Below are 20,922 nucleotides of genomic sequence, written 5' to 3'. Positions count from 1 at the left end.
GAATAAATTAATGGTATTTGCTAATGTATATGCCCCAAATATAGATGACCCAGGATTCTTGTAGCATTTTTTTTTTCCATTTCTGCCTGATTTGAGTTTGTACTCATTGGTGATGGCAGGAGACTTTAATTGCTGGTTAGATCCGGTTTTAGATCGGTCACCTTCTAAACCAGCGACACTTAATAAATCAGCTTTGTTTATTCATTCATTTCTAATGAAATGTGGTATTGTTGATGTATGGTGCTTTCTACATCCAGCAGACAGAGAATATTTGTTTTTCTCTCATGTTATATGACCATATAACATATAACAATTACAGCACAGAAACAAGCCATCTCGGCCCTTCTAGTCCATGCCGAATATGTATGTTCATCATGCGTATTCCAGAATTGATTATTTTTTATTGATATCCAAATGATTCCACTGGTTCGATCTTGTAAATATAAAGAGATTGGTATCTTTGTTCATGCTCCTGTGCTTTTATCTTTAAATCTTACTGGTTTTCCTCAAACAGATACTGGCATTTTAATCTAACTTTGTTATCTGACAAGGATTTTTTAAAGTTCTTGGAGAGACAAATTATTCTCTTTTTTGAAGAGAATACAGTGGAGGAGACTTCTAGCCTTGTTATATGGGATGCCTTTAAGAGGACAAATCATTTATTATACTGCAAGTGTTAAGAAAAAAGCTAATAAAGAGAATCAATTTAGGATTTTGATCTGAATTATGATTTTGATTTGATTCGGAACAAGGCAGTGGGAGAGCACCTAAGGATTTCCAGCCAGAAGATATTTTGAGTTCTCGGGGGAGATGAGAGGCCAGACTGCAGGTGCGTGGTGTCAGCCAGTTGAGCGTGAACAGTTTAAAAAGAAGGTAGCCATATCCAGCAGGCAGCGGAGTGAGAGGCAGCAGAATGAAAATGCTTTGGCTCCACAGGCTTTGGTGGTAACAGGACGAGGTGAGGCAGTTGTTGATTGCAGAAGGAGGTAGTATGTGTGTGAGGCCAGTTTTCTGTGGTCGGTGTCAGATGTGGGAGGTCCTGGAGTCCCCCCAGCGTCCCGGATGGCCACATCTGCACCAGTGTGTCGAGATGCAACTCCTAAGGGACCGTGTTAGGGAACTGGAGCTGCAGCTCAATGACCTTCGACTGGTCAGGTAGAGTGAGGAGGTGATAGAGAGGAGTTATAGACAGGTGGTCACTCCGGGGCCATGGGGGACAGAGCAATGGGTCACTGTCAGGAAAGGGAAGGGGAAGAGTCAGGTACTAGAGAGTACCCCTGTAGCTGTACTCCTTGACAATAAGTATTCCTGTTGAGTACTGTTGGGGGGGGGGGGGGGGACAGTCTACCTGGGGGATGCGACAGTGGCCGTACCTCTGGCACAGAGTCTGGCCCTGTGGCTCAGAAGGGTAGGGAAAGGAAGAGGAAGGCAGTAGTAATAGGGGACTCTATAGTCAGGGGTTCAGACAGGCGTTTCTGTGGACACAGGAAAGAAACTCAGATGGTAGTTTGCCTCCCAGGTGCCAGGGTCTGGGATGTTTCTGATCGTGTCCAAGATATCCTGTGGTGGCGGGGGAGAACAGACAGAGGTTGTGGTACATATTGGTACCAATGACATAGGTAGGAAAAGGGAAGAGGTCCTGAAAGAAGACTACAGGGAGTTAGGAGGGAAGTTGAAAAGCAGGACCTCAAAGGTAGTAATCTCGGGATTACTGCCTGTGCCATGTGACAATGAGAATAGGAATAGAATGAGGTGGAGGATAAATGCGTGGCTGAGGGATTGGAGCAGAGGGCAGGGATTCAGATTTCTGGATCATTGGGACCTCCTTTAGGGCAGGTGTGACCTGTACAAAAAGGACAGGTTGCACTTGAATCCCAGAAAAACCAATATCCTGGAGGGAAGGTTTGATAGAGCTGGTGGGGCAGGTTTAAACTAGTTTGGCAGGGGGTGGGAATCAGAATCTGAATGCAGGGATTAAGGTAGAAGACAAGGGCATGATGCTAAGAGTTGAGTTGATGAGGAAGGACAGGCAGGGGACAGAACATAACTGTAGCCAGTTAAAGGGGTTGATATGTGTCTATTTCAATGCTAGGAGTATTAGGAACAAGGAGGATGAATTAAAGTATGGATTAGTACATGGAACTACGATGTTGTGGCTGTTACTGAAACTTGGTTGGAGGAAAGGCAGGATTGGATGATGCAGGTCCCGGGGTTCTGGTGTTTTAAAAGGAATAGGATGGGAGGTAGAAAAGGGAGGGGAGTGGCATTGCTGGTCAGGGATATTATCACAGCTATAGAAAGGGAGGACGCTGCAGAAGGATTGTCCACAGAGTCAGTCTGGGTGGAAGTCAGAAATAGGAAGGGATCAATCACTGTGCTGGGAGTAGTCTATAGGCCCCCAAATAGCCCTCGGGACACCGAGGAGCAGATAAGCAGGCACATTTTAGAATGGTGCAGGAAATACAGGGTAGTAGTTATTGGTGATTTCAACTTCCCTCATATTGACTGGCACCTCCCGAGTGCAAGGGGGATAGATGGGGCTGAATTTGTCAGGTGTGTTCAAGACGGATTCCTGACACAGTATGTGGACCGGCCGACAAGAGAGGCTATACTGGATCTAGTTCTGGGAATGAACTGGGTCATTCTGGGTCAAGTGACAGACCTCTTGGTGGGGGAACATTTTGGTGAGAGTGACCACAACTCCCTTAGCTTCAGCATAGCTATGGAAAGGGATAAAATCAGATGAAATGGTAAAGTGCTTAACTGGGGAAAGGCTAACTTTGAAGGGATGAGGCAGGAACTAGCAAGAGTAAATTGGAAACAGATGTTCAAAGGGGAAAGCACAGACGTAATGTGGGAGAAGTTTAGGGACTACTTGAGCTGGGTTCAGGATAGGTTTGTCCCACTAAGGCAAGGAAAAAATGGTAGGAAAAGGGAACTGTGGCTGAGGAAACATGCGAGGCAACTCGTCAAGAGGAAAAAGCATATGTTAGAGAAAAGTAGCAGTAAGTAGGAGGGGCTTATGAGAAATATAGGGTAGCCAGGAAGGAGCTAAAGAAAGGACTTATAAGAGCTTGAAGGGGGCATGAGAAGGCCTTGGCATGTAGGATTAAGGAGAACCCCAAGGCGTTCTATGCGTATGTGAAGAGTAGGATGATGAGAACGAAGGTGGGACCGCTAAAGGATAAAGAGGGCAACGTGTGCTTGGAGGCGGAGGAGTTTGGGGAGGTCCTAAATGAATACTTTGTTTCAGTATTCACAAGTGAAAAGGATCTTGATCAGGATGAGGTCGAAGTAGAGCGGGCCTGTGTGCTGGACAATGTGGAGATTAAGGAAGAAGTAGTGCTGGATCTTCTTAAAATTGTTAAGATTGATAAATTGATAATTGATAAAATAAATTGATAGTTGATTAAGATTGATAAATCCCCAGGGCCGGATATGATACACCCCAGGTTGTTGTGGGAATTGAGAGAAGAGATTGCAGAAGAGAGAATTGAGAGAAGAGATTGCTATGATCTTTGAATCCTCTTTGGCTGCAGGGGAAATGCTGGAGGACTGGAGAATGGCAGATGTAGTTCCCTTGTTTAAAAAAGGTAATAGGGAGAAACCTGGGAGCTATAGACTGGTGAGTCTTACATCAGTGGTATGCAAACTACTGGAAAGGATTCTTAAGGATAGGATCTATGAGCATTTGGAGAATTACAGTTTACTCATGGATAGTCAACATGCTTTGTGAAGGGAAGATCATGCCTCACGAGCCTGACTGAGTTTCTTGAAGAGGTAACAAAAGAAATTGATGAGGGTAGGGCAGTGGATGTGGTCTACATGGACTTTAGCAAAGCGTTTGACAAGGTCCCTCATGAGGTTCTCATCCAGAAAGTCATGAGGCATGTGGAACCTTGGCTGTTTGGATAAAAAAATTGGCTTAAAGGAAGAAAGCAGAGGGTAGTTAAAGAAGGAAAATATTCTGGCTGGAGGTCGGTGACTAGTGGGAGTGCCGCAGGGATCTGTCCTGGGACCCCTGCTATTGTGATTTTTATAAATGACCTGGATGTAGAGGCAGAAGGATGGGTGAGTAAGTTTGCGGATGACACGAAGATTGGAGGAGTTGTAGGTTGTCAAAGGTTACAAGAGGATATAGACAGGCTGCAGAGTTGGGCAGAAAAATGGCAGATGGAGTTCAATCCGGACAAGTGTGAGGTGATGCATTTTGGAAGAACAAACCAGAAGACTGAGTACAGGATTAATGGTCAGTTACTTAAGAGTGTGGATGAACAAAGGGACTTCGGGATTCAAATCCTTACATCCCTCAAGGTCGCTGCACAGATTGATAGGGTAGTTAAGAAGGCCTATGGGACGCTAGGCTTCATTAACAGGTGGATTGAGTTCAAGAGTAGAGAGGTCATGTTGCAACTCTACAAATCACTGGTGAGACCGCACTTAGAATATTGTGTTCAATTCTGGTCACCTCATTATAGGAAGGATGTGGAAGCTATGGAGAGGGTGCAGAGGAGATTTACCAGGATGTTGCCTGGTTTGGAGAACAAGTCACATGAAGCAAGGTTAGCAGAGCTGGGACTTTTCTCTTTGGAGCGCAGAAGAATAAGAGGGGACTTGATAGAGGTCTACAAGATTATGAGAGGCATGGATAGGGTGGATAGTCAGTACCTGTTTCCCAGGGCACCAATAGCAAACACCAGAGGGCATATGTACAAAATTAAGGAAGGGAAGTTTAGGGGAGACATCAGGAGTAAGTTTTTTTACACAGAGGGCTGAGAGTGCCTGGAATGACTTGCCAGGGATGGTGGCGGAGGCTAAAACATTATTTAAGAGCCTCTTGGACAGGCACACGGATGAAAGAAAAATAGAGGGTTATGGGGTAGTGTGGGTTTAGTACTTTTTTTAAGGATTATATGGTTTAGCACAACATGGAGGGCTGAAGGGCCTGTACTGTGCTGTAGTGTTCTATGCTTCTATAATCCTCCATAACTTCTGCCATCTTCAACAGGTTCCCACCAAGCACATCTTACCTCCCCCACTACTTTCCACAGGGATCACTCCCTACACGACTTCCTTGTCCACTTCTCTCTCCCCATTGATCTCCCTCCTGATACTTATAACCATATAACCATATTAACAATTACAGCACGGAAACAGGTCATCTCGGCCCTTCTAGTTCATGCCGAATGCTTACTCTCACCTAGTCCCACCGACTTGCACTCAGCCCATAACCCTCCATTCCTTTCCTGTCCATATACCTATCCAATTTTACTTTAAATGACAATATCGAACTTGCCTCTACCACTTCTACTGGAAGTTTGTTCCACACAGCTACCACTCTCTGAGTAAAGAAGTTCCCCCTCCTGTTACCCCTAAACTTTTGCCCCCTTCCTCTCATGTCCTCTTGTTTGAATCTCCCCTACTCTCCATGAAAAAAGCCTATCCACGTCAACTCTATCTATCCCCCTCATAATTTTAAATACCTCTATCAAGTCCCCCCTCAACCTTCTACACTCCAAAGAGTAAAGACCTAACTTGTTCAACCTTTCTCTGTAACTTAGGTGCTGAAACCCAGGTAACTTTCAAGTAAATCTTCTCTGTACTCTCTTATTTTGTTAACATCTTTCCTATAATTCAGCCACCAGAACTGTACACAATACTCCAAATTTGGCCCTACCAATGCCTTGTACAATTTTAACAAACCACCTTCCTTTTTTGATTTCTGTAAATATTTCTTACTTAACCTGGGATTTCTATATTGCCACTTATATGAAGAAATTTTAGAATCGATAGTATCAAAAAAAGATTTAGGAATAAAAATTGATACTGCCTGAAACAGATACAGAAATTTAGGTAAAATAAACATCTTAATAGCATTAATTCTACCAATGGGGACCATTTAGTAAACAGTTGTTTAACATGATCAATTAAAGGTAAAAAATTAACTTTAAATATATCCTTATACTTCTTAGTAATTTTAACCCCCAAATAAATAAAATAATCAGTAGCCAATCTAAATGGTGATTGTCTATAAACAGGGATTTGCATATTTAATGGGAAAAGCACACTCTTATCAAGATTCAATTTATACCCAGAAAAACTACTAAACTGGGCAAGTAGAGTTATTACCACAGGAATGGATTTCTCTGGGTTAGAAATATATAATAACAGGTCATCTGCATATAATGATATTTTATGTGTCCCGTTCCCACGAATAATGCCAAATATATTAGATGAATCACAAATAGCAATTGCCAAGGGCTCCAGGGCAATATTAAATAATAAAGAACTTAAAGGTCAGCCCTGTCTAGTACCTCGAAAAAGCCTAAAAAAAGAGGATCGCTGATTATTAGTAAATACGGCAGCCAAGGGTGTATAACAGTTTAATCCAAGATATAAATTTTGAACTGAAATTAAATTTCTCAAGTATATAAAATAAATATTCCCATTCAAGTCTATCAAACACCTTCTCAGCATCAAGCGAAATAACACATTCTGAAGTATTAGATGAAGTAGTGTATATAATGTTCATTAACCTCCTAATGTTAAAATGTGAATAATGATTTTTAATAAATCCTGTCTGATCCTCAGAAATAATCTGAGGCAATACCTTCTCTAATCTAATTGCTAATATTTTGGAAAAGATTTTAGTATCCACATTCAACAAAGATATAGGCCTATATGATGTACATTCAATGGGATCTTTATCTTTTTTAGGAATTAAGGAAATTGATGCTTCATAAAAGAATTGTGGTAATTTACCTACTAATAAAGCATCTTTAAAAACTTTACATAACCACGGAGAGTGTAAATCTGAAAAGGTTTTAAAAATTTCAGCTATATAACCATCTGGACCGGGTGCTTTACCTGAGTTTATCGAAAAAATTGCCTTCTTTATTTCCACTTCAGTAATGGGTGCATCTAATACTAAACGTTCATCAACTGGTAATTCCAGAAAATTTAGTTTCCTTAAAAATTCATTCATTATAGTAGTACCATCAGGAAATACTGATTGATATAAATTAGTATAAAATTCTTGAAAAGATTTTATAACTTCATCATGATTAACCGTCAAGACACCATCCCGTCTACGCACTTTATTAATCTGATGTTTCGCCAAAGCTGCTTTCAATTGATTAGCCAACAATTTATTCAATTTATCACCATGTATATAGAATTGACTCCTAGATTTAAGTAATTGGTTTTCAATCGGCAATGTTAATAACAAACTATGTTGCATCTGAAGTTCAACTCTCTCTTTATAAACCTCCAAATTGGGAGCAATAGAATATTTTTATCAATATCTTTAATCTTATCAGCCAATGCACATATCTCATTATTAATTCATTTTTTTCAATCCAGCAGAATATGAAATAATTTGTCCACGGATATATGCTTTAAAGGTATCCCATAATATCCCACTGGAAATTTCTTTGGTTGAATTAGACAAAAAGAAAAATGCAATCTGTTCTTTAATAAAATTAACAAAATTTAAATCCTGAAACAAAATAGAGTTGAACCACCATTGTCTAGTATTAGAAGTTACATCATTAAATTTAATTGATAATTTCAGAGGTGCATGGTCAGAAATGACGATTGCATCATACTCACAGGTAGTGACAGACGAAACTAAATGAGAGTCAATAAAAAAAAGTAATCGATTCTAGAGTAATTGTGATAAACATGGGAAAAAAGGAGAATTCTTTATCATTGGGATGTAGAAACTCCAAATTTCTAAAATTCCCATGTCAGCTAAGAAGGAATTAATAAAAGTTGCAGATTTATTTGGAGGTACCTGATTGGGTGCAGATCTATCCAATGTAGGGTTCAAACAACAATTAAAATCTCCTCCCATTATTAACCTATATTCATTTAAATTAGGAAAAGATATAAATAGCTGCCTAAAAAATTCAGAATAGTCTGTATTAGGTGCATAAACATTAGCCAAAACTACTTTTTGGTTACAAAGTAAACCAGTAATTAATAGCAATCTACCATATGGATCTGAAATTATGTCATAATGAATGAATGAGATCGAAGGGTCTATAAAAATGGAAACACCCTTCACTTTGGTCGAAGAATTAGAGTGAATTAGAGTCCTTTCCAAAACCTAAAAAAACGGATTATCCTCCTTCCTCACGAGTCTCTTGCACAAATATAATCTGAGCATTTAATCTATGAAAAACCTTTAAAATCTTCTTCCGTTTAATTGGATAATTCAAACCATTTGTGTTCCATGAAACAAAATTAATCTTATCCACTTTCCTTAAATAAACCACATGGTATGTAAAGGGTTAACCCAGTTGCATAGGAAACTCATGAACCAGGAAGAGGAAAAAAGTTTAAAGAGGAACTGGAAGTTACGACAATAGAGACATTTCTGTAGTTTCAAGGCAGCCCAAATGAAAAAAAAACTAGAGTAACAGAAAACCCTGTCCCCTCCCCAAAGCCAAGAAACCCGGCAAGTAGGCAGCCAAGAAGCTATCTAAGACCCGCCCAACCCCCATCTCTCTTGATAGCAAGTCTCCAAATTTTAAAAGAAAGAAAACTCCCCATAGCCAAAATATTATGAAAAGAATGCCAAACACAGATTAAGTGAAAAAAAAATCATTGTAGACCATTTTAAAAAACAAGGTCTTAAAAATAAAACAGAGTACATTCTTCATAGTATTTAATCACCATGTAAAAGTCTTAATAATTTTCTAAAATGAACAATTAAAAATAGAAGAGTAAAATAATAAAGGAAAAGGAAGAGATCTTTAATATAAAACAGACATGAGCCCAAAATATCCAAAACATCAGCCCAAGGACACGGTTTCACTAACTTAAAATGTCCGACTCTATAAGTAATTATTAACTAACAAACCCGATGTATGCAGATATATAGAAATGGAAGATTAATTAAACATCCCAGCTCTCTTCGAGAAATTGTTTTGCGTCTTCCACTGATTTGAACCATTTAAATGATTTATCGGGTAAGACCACTCTTAAGCGGGCGGGATGCAGCAGAGCCCGTCGAAGATTCCTTTGATAACATTGTGACATGACTTCTTTAAAACGCACTCTTTCTTGCATTACCTCGGGGCAATAATCTTGAACCAAACGAAACTTGAGATTCTAATATTCAATAATTCCTTTACAACGAGCAATTCGAATTAAGCGCTCCTTCGTACTCACATAGTGAAACCGCAGAATAACATGACATGGTTTTAACTCTTTCGATGGTTTAGATTTTAACGATCTGTGCGCTCTATCGAGCATCGGGGGTGAATTAAAAACCTCCGATCCGAAAACATCAAGAATTTAGAGAAAAATTCAGTAAGGTACCCAGTCTCGATGTCTTCATTGAGACCTATTATTCACAAATTCTGTCTGTGACTGCGACTCTCCAAATCAATAACCTTAGCTTTATACTGCTCCAGTGTGCGAGTAGTCGAATTTAATTTCTTTTCAAAAGAGTTCATTCTGGAATCCCTCTGTTTCCCAGCTTCAGTAAGCTCGGTAATTTGCCGACATTGTATTGTGTTCGAGTGCTTTCAATTTGCTTTTATTCTCCTTCAGCATTATCTCCAATGCAGCAAATCTTTTATCAAGTTTTTCAACCAGTTTTTCCTCCAATACAGCAAATCTTTGATCCAGTAAGTTCGAAATAGCTTGTAAAGTAATTTGAGGCTTTGTTGGTTGGTCTTCTTTCTTCCCGTTTCCATTACTGGTTTCTTTGCCTTCGGCTAATGCCTTTCTTATACTGGAGGTCACTTCCGTCAATTAAACTTCAAATTTGAAACATATAAAGATGTTAAAGACACTTTGATACATATAATAAAGGGGAGATTAGTATATTGAAAAAGGATCGGTGCAGAGCCAAAAATGCGTCCTACTCCATTTAGTCTCCCGATTGAACCTTCCTAACTAACCTTCCATGTGGAACCTTGTCAAAGGCCTTCCTGAAGTCCATATAGACAACATCCACTGCTTTACCCTCGTCAACTTTCCTAGTAACCTCTTAAAAAAATTCAATAAGATTTGTCAAACATGATCTTCCATTTTGATTGTTCCTCATCCGACCCTGTATCTCCAGATAATTACATATACCATCTCTAACAGTACTTTCCATTAATTTACCCACCGCTGACGACAAACTTACAGGCCGCTAATTACTGGGTTTACTCTTAGAACCCTTTTTAAACAATGGAACAACATGAGCAATACACCAATCCTCCAGCACCAACCCCATTTCTAACGATATTTGAAATATTTCTGTCAGGGCCCCTGCTACTTCTACATTAACTTCCCTCAAGATCCTAGGGAATATCCTGTCAGGACCTGGAGATTTATCCACTTATATATTCCTTAAAAGCGCAAGTACTTCCTCCTCTTTAATCATCAGTTTCCATAACTTCCCTACTTGTTTCCCTTGACTTACACAATTCAATATCCTTCTCCTTAGTGAATACCGAAGAAAAGAAATTGTTCAAAATCTCCCCCATCTCTTTTGGCTCCACACATAGCTGTCCACTCTGATTCTCTAAGGACCCAATTTTATCCCTCACTATCCTTTTGCTATTAATATAACTGTAAAAACCCTTTGGATTTATTTTCACCTTATTTGCCAAAGCAACCTCGTATCTTCTTTTAGCTTTTCTAATTTCTTTCTTAAGATTCTTTTTACATTCTTTATATTGCTCAAGCACCTCATTTACTCCATGCTGCCTATATTTATTGTAGATATCTCTCTTTTTCTGAACCAAGTTTCCAATATCCCTTGAAATCCATGGCTCTCTCAAACTTTTAACCTTTCCTTTCAACCTAACAGGAACATAAAGATTCTGTACCCTCAAAATTTCTCCTTTAAATGACCTCCATTTCTCTATTACATCCTTCCCATAAAACAAATTGTCCCAATCCACTCCTTCTAAATCCTTTTGCATCTCCTCAAAGTTAGCCTTTTTACAATCAAAAACCTCAACCCTGGGTCTAGTCCTATCCTTCTCCATAATTATATTGAAACTAATGGCATTGTGATCACTTGACCCAAAGAGCTCCCCAACACACACCTCCATCCCCTGACCTACCTCATTCCCTAACAGGAGATCCAACACTGCCCCTTCTCTAGTTGGTACCTCAATGTATTGCTGCAAAAAACTATCCTGCACACATTTTACAAACTTCAAACCATCCAGCCCTTTTACAGTATGGGCTTCCCAGTCTATGTGTGGAAAATTAAAATCTCCCACAATCACAACCCTGTGCTTACTACAAATATCTGCTATCTCCTTACAAATTTATTCCTCCAATTCATGCTCCCCATTAGGTGGTCTATAATACACCCCTATAAGTGTTACTACACCTTTCCCATTCCTCAATTCCATCCAAATAGCCTCCCTAGACGAGCCCTCTAATCTATCCTACCAGAGCATCACTGTAATATTTTCTCTGACAAGCAATGCAATACCTCCCTCTCTTGTCCCTCCGATTCTATCACACCTGAATTAACGAAAAACAGGAATATTTAGTTGCCAATCACACCCCTCCTACAATCATGTTTCACTAATAGCTACAACATCATATTTCCAGGTATCAATTCATGCTCTAAGCTCATCCACCTTTCTTACAATGCTCCTAGCATTAAAATAACTGCATTTAAGAAGTTCTCCACCTCTTACTCTGTTTATCACTAATGGTGCAAACAACTTTACTATCTTCTTTTTCTTCCTTCTCCCATACATCTGTTCCTACACTCTGGTTCCCCTCCCCCCCCCCCCCCCAGTACCTAGTTTAAATCCACTGGACCCTCTCTAGCAAACCTACCTGCAAGAATAGTTGTCCCCCTCCAGTTCAGATGTAAATCATCCCACCAGAACATCCCACCTTCCCTGGAAAACTGCCCAATTATCTATAAATCTGAAGCCCTCCCTCCTGCATCATGTCTTCAGCCAAATGTTGATCTGTGCTACCTTACTATTTCTAAACCCGCCTGCACGTGGCACTGGTAGCAATCCTGAGATTGCTATCCTGGAGGTCCTGTCCTTTAACTTGGTGCCTAACTCCCTAAACTCACCTTTCAGGACCTCCTCACTCTTCCTACGCACGTCATTGGTCCCTATATGGACCACGACATCCGGCTGCTCACCCGCCCTCTTGAGAATACTGAGAACTCAATCTGAGATATCGCAGACCCTGGGACCAGGGAGGCAGCAGACCATCCGGGATTCTCAATCTCTTCCACAGATCCTCCTATCTGTCCCCCTAACTATCGAATCCCCTATCACTACTGCTCTTCTCTTTTCCCTCCTTCCCTTCTGAGCTGAGGGTCCAGTCTCAGTGCCAGAGCCACTGCAACTTGTGCCTGGTAGGTCATCCCCACCAACAGTATCCAAAATGGTATACTTATTATTGATGGGAACGGCCACAGGGGTGCTCTGTTCATTCTGTATAATCCCCTTCCCTCTCCTGACAGTCACCCAGCTACCTGTCTCCTGACTCTTAGCGGTGACTTTCTCCCTGTAACACCTGTTTATTCCTGCCTCTGCCTCCCAAATGATCCGAAGTTCATCCAGCTCCAGCTCCCTTACATGGTTTGTCAGGAGCTGCAGCTGGATGCACCTTTTACAGGTGTAGTCATCAGGGACAATTGTGCTCTCCCTGACTTCCCACATACTGCAAATGGAGCACTTATCCTTATACCTCATCCCTCACTATCATCCAGGGCTGCAAACAGTCCTTCCAGTTGAGGCAACACTTGGCTTGCGAGTCTGTTGGGGTCACCTACTGTATCCAGAGCTTCCGGTATTGCCTCCTGTATATCAGTGAGGCCCGATGTGAATAGGGAGACCACTTCATCAAGCACCTCCACTCAATCCACCTCGAAAAGCTGGATCTCTCAGTGATCACCCATTTCTATACTACTTACCATTCCCATTACAACATGTCATTCCATGGCTTCTTTTACTGCTGCAATGAGGGCACACTCAGATTAAAGGAGCAACTTATATTCTGTCTGGGTAGCTGTCAACCTGATGGCATGAATATCAATTTCTTGAACTTCCAGTAATTGTCCCCCTCTCCTTCACTATTCCCATTCCACAAGACCATAAGGTAGAAGAGCAGAATTAAGCCATTTTGCCCCCCATTGAGTCTACTCTGCCATTTCACCATTGCTGATCTATTCCCCCTCCTCCATCCCTTTATTTCTTTCACCAATCAACTTCCCAGCTCTTTCACATCACCCCTCCCCCTCCCAGTTTCACCTACCACCGTGTACTTCTTCCTCCCCTCCCCTTAACTCTGACTTCTCTTTCTTTCCAGTCCTGATGAAGGGTCTCAGCCCAAAATGTTAACTATTTATTCTTTTCCATAGATGCTGCCTGGCCTGCTGCATTCCTCCAGCATTTTGTTTGTGTTGCTTTGGATTTGCAGCATCTGCAGATTTTCTCATGTTTATAATTCTCAGGAATTAGGATGGTGTTGCTGTCTCCATGACTGTTTGATGTAATTCTCCAGAGTTGGCATGGTGGCGCTGAATAGGGAGACTGTTAAAGTGGAGCTTGAGATGTAGGTGCTTCTGTGGGTGGAACACCAGTAGTCGTGACCCAGCAGCGTCATCAGCAGAACTGCCCACTGGAAGTCACCCCTGCATTTTCTGACATTGTTTGTTTGCTTCTGAGCTCTGAGCAAAGTACATTGAGTAAATTAAAAACACAAGAAATTCTGCAAGTGTTAGAGATGCCAAATAACACACACAAGTTCCTCCAACATCTTGTATGTGTGACTTCGACTGAATTATTGTCTTGTTCTTTCACTCGTTCAGTTGAAGCAAAGATTTGCACTTTAGACATTTTTTTTTACTGTCTCTATCATGCTGTTTTTGTAGTTTATTCCACTTCTGTAGAGTTAGGGCTAGAGTCAAGGTAAGGAAGACATACAAGATGGTAGATGAAACTGGGAGAGGGGGGAGATGTGACATTAAACCCTAACCCTAACCTTATTCATCTAGCAAACTCTTTCACTTGCTCACACATTCAATCCAAGTGACCACCCAGTCTTATATTGAACCCACAGAAGCCATTACCTGGGTCCTATCGCAGACTTTCATAATATCTTCTACGAGCTATGTTTCATTAGCTTCAACATCGATGGTATATTTCAATAATCTTATCAAAATTGAGGGATTTTGGTGTTTAAATCTGAGGTTCTTTTAGAAGTCAAGAATGAGGCATAAAACTCGTTGCTTCATGATCATTTTATTCAAAGTTGATCAAACAGGAACAGAACAGTAACAGGGGTCTACAACTTGAAGAGAGAGAAACTAAAGACGGCACCTAACATAAAACAACTATTTCTATACCCAAAGATTTAAAAAATCCATTCGGTTCTATAAATAATAATTAGAAAGTACTTAGCCAACACTGCAGCAAAAATTAACCAATGAGAATGCACTTAATTAATGCAGTTCAAAGAAATCTCCAGAATTATATATTGTACAGCCATTAGAGGCTTGTGCACCACAAGCTTGGATGACTGAGTAAATCCCCCCCCACATTCAGAGCAGGTAAATGCCTAGTGAAATCACTGATGTGCCTTCAATTGAGATGACAAAGTGAGTCCCTTCCCACAATCAGAACAGCAAGATGGTCTTTCCACAGTGCAAACTCACTGTGTGCCAATAGGTCAGTGGATTAAGTGAATTCCTTCCCGAAGTCTGAGCAGGTGAATGGCCTCATCCCAGTGCAAACTCGCTGATGTACTTACAGATGAGATGACTTGAGTGAATACCTCCGTACAATCTGAGCAGATGAACAACTTCTCCCCAGTGCAAACTTGTTGATGTACCTTCACATGAGATGACTAAATAAATCCCTCCCCATAGTCCGAGCAGGTGAATGGCCTCTCCCTACTGTGAATTGACTGGTGTGTCTGTAGGTCAGATGACCAAGTAAATCCCATTCTTCATGCTGAGTAGGTGAATGGCCTCTCCCCATTGATGAACCATCAGTTGAGAACACCAAGTGCAACCCTTCCCTCAGTCTGTGCAGGTGAATGTTCAATCCCCAGTGTGAACTCTCTGGTGTACCTTCAGATGAGATAACTGGGTAAATCCTTCCCCACAGACTGAGCAGGTGAACGGTTTCTCCCCACTGTGAACTGACTGGTGTGTCTGTAGGCCAGATGACCGAGTGAATCCCTTCCCACATACAGAACAGGTGAATGGCCTCTCCCCAGTGTGAACTCGCTGATGTGCCAGTAGGTCATATGATCGAGTAAATCCTTTCCCACAATTGGAGCAGGTGAATGGTCTCTCTTCAGTGTGAACTCGCTGATGTATTTTCAGATCAGATGATTGAGTGAATCCCTTCCCACACACAGAACAGGTGAACGGCCTCTCCCCAGTGTGAACTCGCAGGTGTGCCAGTAGGTCAGATGATCGAGTAAATCCTTTTTCACAATCTGAGCAGGTGAATGGCCTCTCACCAGTGTGAAATCGCTGATGAACCTTCAGATCAGATGACCGAGTGAATCCCTTCCCACAGTCTGAGCAGGTGAATGGCCTCTCCCCAGTGTGAACTGACTGGTGTGCCTTCAAATAAGATGACCGAGTAAATCCCTTCCCACAGTCTGAGCAGGTGAATGGCCTCTCCCCAGTGTGAACTGACTGGTGTGTCTGTAGACTGGATGCGCGAGTAAACCCCTTCCCACACACTGAACAGGTGAATGGCCTCTCCTCAGTGTGAACTCGTTGGTGTCTCTGTAGGTTGGAAGAGTGAGTGAATCCCTTCCCGCAATCGGAGCAGGTGAACGGTCTCTCACCAGTGTGAACGCGTTGGTGTGCCAGTAGATCAGCCGACTGAGTGAATCCCTTCCCACAATCCGAACAGGTGAACGGCTTCTCCCCAGTGTGAACTCGCTGATGTACCTTCACATGAGATGACTGAGTGAATCCCTTCCCACAGTCTGAGCAAGTGAATGGCTTCTCCCCGGTATGATCGCGTTGGTGTACCTTCAGATGAGATGACTGAGTAAATCCCTTCCCACAGTCAGAACAGGTGAATGGTCTCTCTCCAGTGTGAATGCGCTGGTGTACCTTCAGATGAGATGACTGAGTAAATCCCTTCCCACATTCAGAACAGGTGAACGGCCTCCCTCCAGTGTGAACGCGCTGGTGTCTCTGCACGTCGGATGACTGAGTGAATCCCATCCCACTATCTGAACAGGTAAACAGTGTCTCACCAGTGTGAATGTGCTGGTGAGCCAGTAGGTCAACTGACTGAGTGAACCCCTTCCTACACACAGAACAGGTGAACAGCCTCTCCTCCATGTGAACTCGAGGGTGTGTCTGTAGGTGAGTGAGTGAATCCCAGCTCGCAGTTCTCTATCAATTCTCTGGGAATTCAGAAAGCCAAATGTAAGACGTAGTGAATCCCTTGCCCAGTGAATAAATCTGGTGTGATCTCAGCACTCCCGTTCCAGTGGATTTCATTTAGTTACAACAGGAATCTTCATTTCAGGCACAAAGCACATTTCCAGCTGGAATGAGATACTTCATCTGCTACGATCAACAATGAATATTTTGGTGTTACAAAGGAAATATGTGGTCACTCCTTAAATATCTGCGTTGACACAGCAAAACTGATGTGTTGTTGTGTCTGAGATTCCTGTTCACAAATTTGCAATCCCTAAAAAAAATTACAAAAGACATCAATAGGTGAAGGATGGCACTCTATGTTGAACTCTGACATCACACTGCTACAGTGAGGTTCAACACAAGTTGGAGGGACAACTTCTCATCTTCTAACTGGACACAGTTCAGGCATCTGGAATGACCATTAAATTCTCTGACAATCTTCCTGTCTATATTAGATTTAGCATTCTCTGCACGTCTTCAATCTATGACAGCTCAGTCTGACTCTCTCAAAAGCAAAGGTTTAAGGGTAACACGAAGGGGAATTTCTTTACCCAGAGAGTGGTAGCTGTGTGGAACGAGCTTCTAGAAGTGGTAGAGGCAGGTTCGGTATTGTCATTTAAAGTAAAATTGGATAGGTATATGGACAGGAAAGGAATGGAGGGTTATGGGCTGAGTGCGGTCCAGTGAGACTACGTGAGAGTACACGTTCGGCACGGACTAGAAGGGCCGAGATGGCCTGTTTCCGTGCTGTAATTGTTATATGGTTATATTAGTATTATTCAATGTTCCCTCTAAGCTGCAGTGGTGCACAGCCACGCAGTAACCAAAATGCTTTCAGGCAGATAGCCTTCGTTGCTGCATAGCTGGAACTTTCTTTTATAAAATATTAATTTAGTGCTGCACAGTTTTCATGCCGTAAGAGTGGGGGTGGAACTGGACTCTCTGACGGTGGTGTCTGAAAAGTTGCATTCCATCTTGGACAATGACTCCCATTCACTCCATAATGTACTGGTTAGGCACAGGAGTACATTCAGCCAGAGACTCATTCCACCGAGATGTAACACTGAGCGTCACAGGAAGTCATTCCTGCCTGTGGCCATCAAACTTTACAACTCCTCCCTCGGAGTGTCAGACACCCTGAGCCAATAGTCCTCGACTTATTTCCACTTGGCATGATTAACTTATTATTATTTAATTATTCCCACTGATCTCCCTCCTGGCACTTATCCTTGTAAGCGGAACAAGTGCTACACCTGCCCTTACACTTCCTCCCTCACCACCATTCAGGGCCCCAGACAGTCCTTCCAGGTGAGGTGACACTTCACCTGTGAGTTGGCTGGTGTGGTATACTGCATCCGGTGCTCCCGGTGTGGCCTTTTATATATTGGTGAGACCCGACGCAGACTGGGAGACCGTTTCGCTGAACACCTACGCTCGGTCCGCCAGAGAAAGCAGGATCTCCCAGTGGCCACACATTTTAATTCCACGTCCCATTCCCATTCTGATATGTCTATCCATGGCCTCCTCTACTGTCATGATGAAGCCACACTCAGGTTGGAGGAACAACACCTTATATACCAGCTGGGTAGCCTCCAACCTGATGGCATGAACATTGACTTCTCTAACTTCCGTTAATGCCTCTCCTCTCCTTCTTACCCCATCCCTGACATATTTATATGTTCGTTTTTTTTTCTCTCTCTGCCCAGCACCCTGCCTATTCTCCATCTCCCTCTGGTGCTCCCCCACCTTTTTTTCTCCCAAGCCCTCCCGTCCCATGATCCTTTCCCTTCTCCAGCTCTGTATCACTTTCGCCAATCACCTTTCCAGCTCTTAGCTTCATCCCACCCCCTCCTGTCTTCTCCTATCATTTCGCATTTCCCTCTCCCCCCCTACTACTTTCAAATCTCTTAGTATCTTTCCTTTCAGTTAGTCCTGACAAAGGGCCTCAGCCCAAAATGTCGACAGTGCTTCTCCTTATAGGTGCTGCCTGGCCTGCTGTGTTCCACCAGCATTTTGTGTGTGTTGTTCAATTATTTATGGTTTTATATTATTATATTTCTACACTATTCTTGGTTGGTGCGGCTGTAACGAAACCCACTTTCCCTCGGGATCAATAAAGTATGTCTGTCTGTCTGAGTGCTGTAGAGATTTGTTTCTACCTTTCTATTGCATTTGCGCTAGTTCTAATAAAGTGTTTTATTGTGGCTTTAAACACGTGTGTCGTCCCCTTTTGTTTGTGAATATATATCCGAATACACTGAGCTGAACCAGGAAAGAACAGATGAGCAATTTTAAGATAATTTTCATCCTAGAGATCCATCCGCTCCCATTTTCCGCCGCCTTCGCTCATCAGCCGAAAGCCCCTCAGGGCCCCAGGGAACGGATCGTGGGGTTGATGGAGGGGCAAAAGACCGGACCTGTGCGGGACCACAGTGTGTCCGGAGCTCACCACAATTGTTTCTCAGACCCTATGCTATTGAAAGCCCTGCCCAGTGCCCCACTCCTACCTGCTGCCAATCCTCCAGAATATTTCGTCCACTGAGCGCACGCGCGATTTCCGGAATTGTCTGTGACCCTTACGCCTGCGCATTTGATCACAGGGTCACTAACGGCGACTTCTATTGCGCGGAGGTTTCTGGGTAATCAGGGTGCCATTGTAGGAATATCTAAGTACCTCTTCCACGCCACGTGCCAATAAAACAGTTTTTGCAGTCTGGGAAAATACACACGCAGGTCAATAAATATTTTTTCGGGTCCTTAATTCCTTTATCTGTTTTAGATCCACAATATTAAACTTCAGTCCCATAACATGGAAACAAGGAAACATAGAAACCTACAGGGCATTACAGGCCCTTCGGCCCACAATGTTGTTCCGACCATGTAACCTATTCTAGAAACTGCCTAGAATTTCCCTATCGCATAGCCCTCTATTTCCCTAAGCTCATGTACCTATCTAAGAGTTTCTTAAAAGACCCTATTGCATCTGCCTCTACCACCTTTGCTGGCAGTGCATTCCACACACCCTCCACTCTGTATGAAAGACTTTTCTTTGACATCCCCCTTGTACTTGCTTCCAAGAACCTTAAAACTACGCCCCTCCTGTTAGCTATTTCAACCCTGGAGAAAAGCCTCTGGCTATCCACACAATCAATGCCTCTCATCATCCTATACACCTCTGTTAGGTCACCTCTCATCTTCCTTTGCTCCAAGGAGAAAAGGCCAAGTTCACTCAACCTATTCTCATAAGGTATGCTCTCCAATCCAGGCAAGATCCTTGTAAATGTCCTTTGCACTCTCTCTTAGTATCCAAATCCTTCCTGCAGTGAGGTGACCAGAACTGAACACAGTACCCCATGTGGAGTCTAACTAAGGTCTTATATAGCTGGAACATTACTTCCTGGTTTTTAAACTCAGTACCATGGTTGATGAAGGCCAACACACCATATGCCTTCTTAATAACACTGTCAACTTGTGCAGCAGCTTTGAGTGTCCAATGGACACGGACCCCAAGATCTTACTTGTCCTCCACACTGCTAAGAGTCTTACCATTGATACTATATTTTGCTTAAAATTTGACATACTGAAATGAACCACTTCACACTTATCTTGGTTGAACTCCATCTGCCACTTCTCAGCCCAGTTCTGCATCCTATAAATGGTACGCTGTAACCTCTGACAACCCACCAGACTATCCACAACACCTCCAACTTTTGTGTCATCAGCAAACTTACTAACCCACCCTTCAACTTCCTCATCCAGGTCATTTATAAAATTCACAAAGAGGAAGGATCCCAGAACACCATTGATCACCATTCTCCATGCAGAATACAAACCATCTACAATCACCTTTTGTCTTCTGTGGACAAGCCAATTCTGGATCCACAAAGCAAGGTCTCCTTGGATCCCATGCTTCCTTACTTTATGAAGGAGCCTTGCATGGGAAAGCTTATCAAATGCCTTACTGAAATCTGTATACACTACATCTATTGCTCTACCTTCATTACTGTGTCTTATTACATCCTCAAAATATTCAATCAGGCTCATAAGGCATGGCCTGCCCTCGACAAAGCCATGCTGACTATCCCGAATCAGATTATGTCTCTGCAAATACACATAAATCCTGCCTCTCAGGACCTTCTCCAACAACTTGCCCATCACTGAAGAAAGACTCACGCGCAACACAGTGGAGGAACTCAGCAGGTTAGGCAGCATCCATGGAAACGAACAGTTTTCGTTTCAGGCCGAGACCCTTTGTCTCGTGTTATGTGTGTTGCTTTGACCCCAGCATCTGCAGAGTATTTTGTGTTTACTGAAGAAAGACTCATTGGTCTATAGTTTCTGGGGTTGTCTCTGCTCCCTTTATTAAATGGGGAACAACGTTTGCAACCTTCCATCCTCTGGTACTCCTCCTGTCCCCATTGATGATGCAAAGATCATCGCCAGAGGCTCAGTAATCTCCTCCCTTGATCCCACAGTAGCCTGGGGTATATCATTTCCGGTCCCAGTGACTTATCTAACTTAAT

General features: G+C 42.4%; 1 protein-coding gene across 1 annotated transcript; it reads right to left on the bottom strand.

Moving 5' to 3' along the window:
* Positions 1-11,780: 11,780 nt before the first annotated feature.
* LOC132403562 (zinc finger protein 271-like) lies at positions 11,781-18,965 on the bottom strand. The gene is made up of 2 exons (XM_059986951.1): positions 18,907-18,965; positions 11,781-16,670 (listed from the first exon to the last, which is right to left on the bottom strand). Exon 2 carries the CDS (start codon positions 16,310-16,312, stop codon positions 15,041-15,043), a length of 1,272 nt encoding a protein of 423 aa, XP_059842934.1. The 5' UTR covers positions 16,313-16,670; positions 18,907-18,965; the 3' UTR covers positions 11,781-15,040.
* Positions 18,966-20,922: the final 1,957 nt, after the last annotated feature.

This window comes from Hypanus sabinus, chromosome 13 (genome assembly GCF_030144855.1).
Source record: "Hypanus sabinus isolate sHypSab1 chromosome 13, sHypSab1.hap1, whole genome shotgun sequence".
NCBI classification, from domain to species: domain Eukaryota; kingdom Metazoa; phylum Chordata; class Chondrichthyes; order Myliobatiformes; family Dasyatidae; genus Hypanus; species Hypanus sabinus.
This window is presented reverse-complemented; position numbering and strand designations above follow the sequence as displayed.

Excerpts from the sequence above, each read along its gene's own strand:
- LOC132403562 (XM_059986951.1), bottom strand. The coding sequence starts at position 16,312 with ATGGAGGAGAGGCTGTTCACCTGTTCTGTGTGTAGGAAGGGGTTCACT.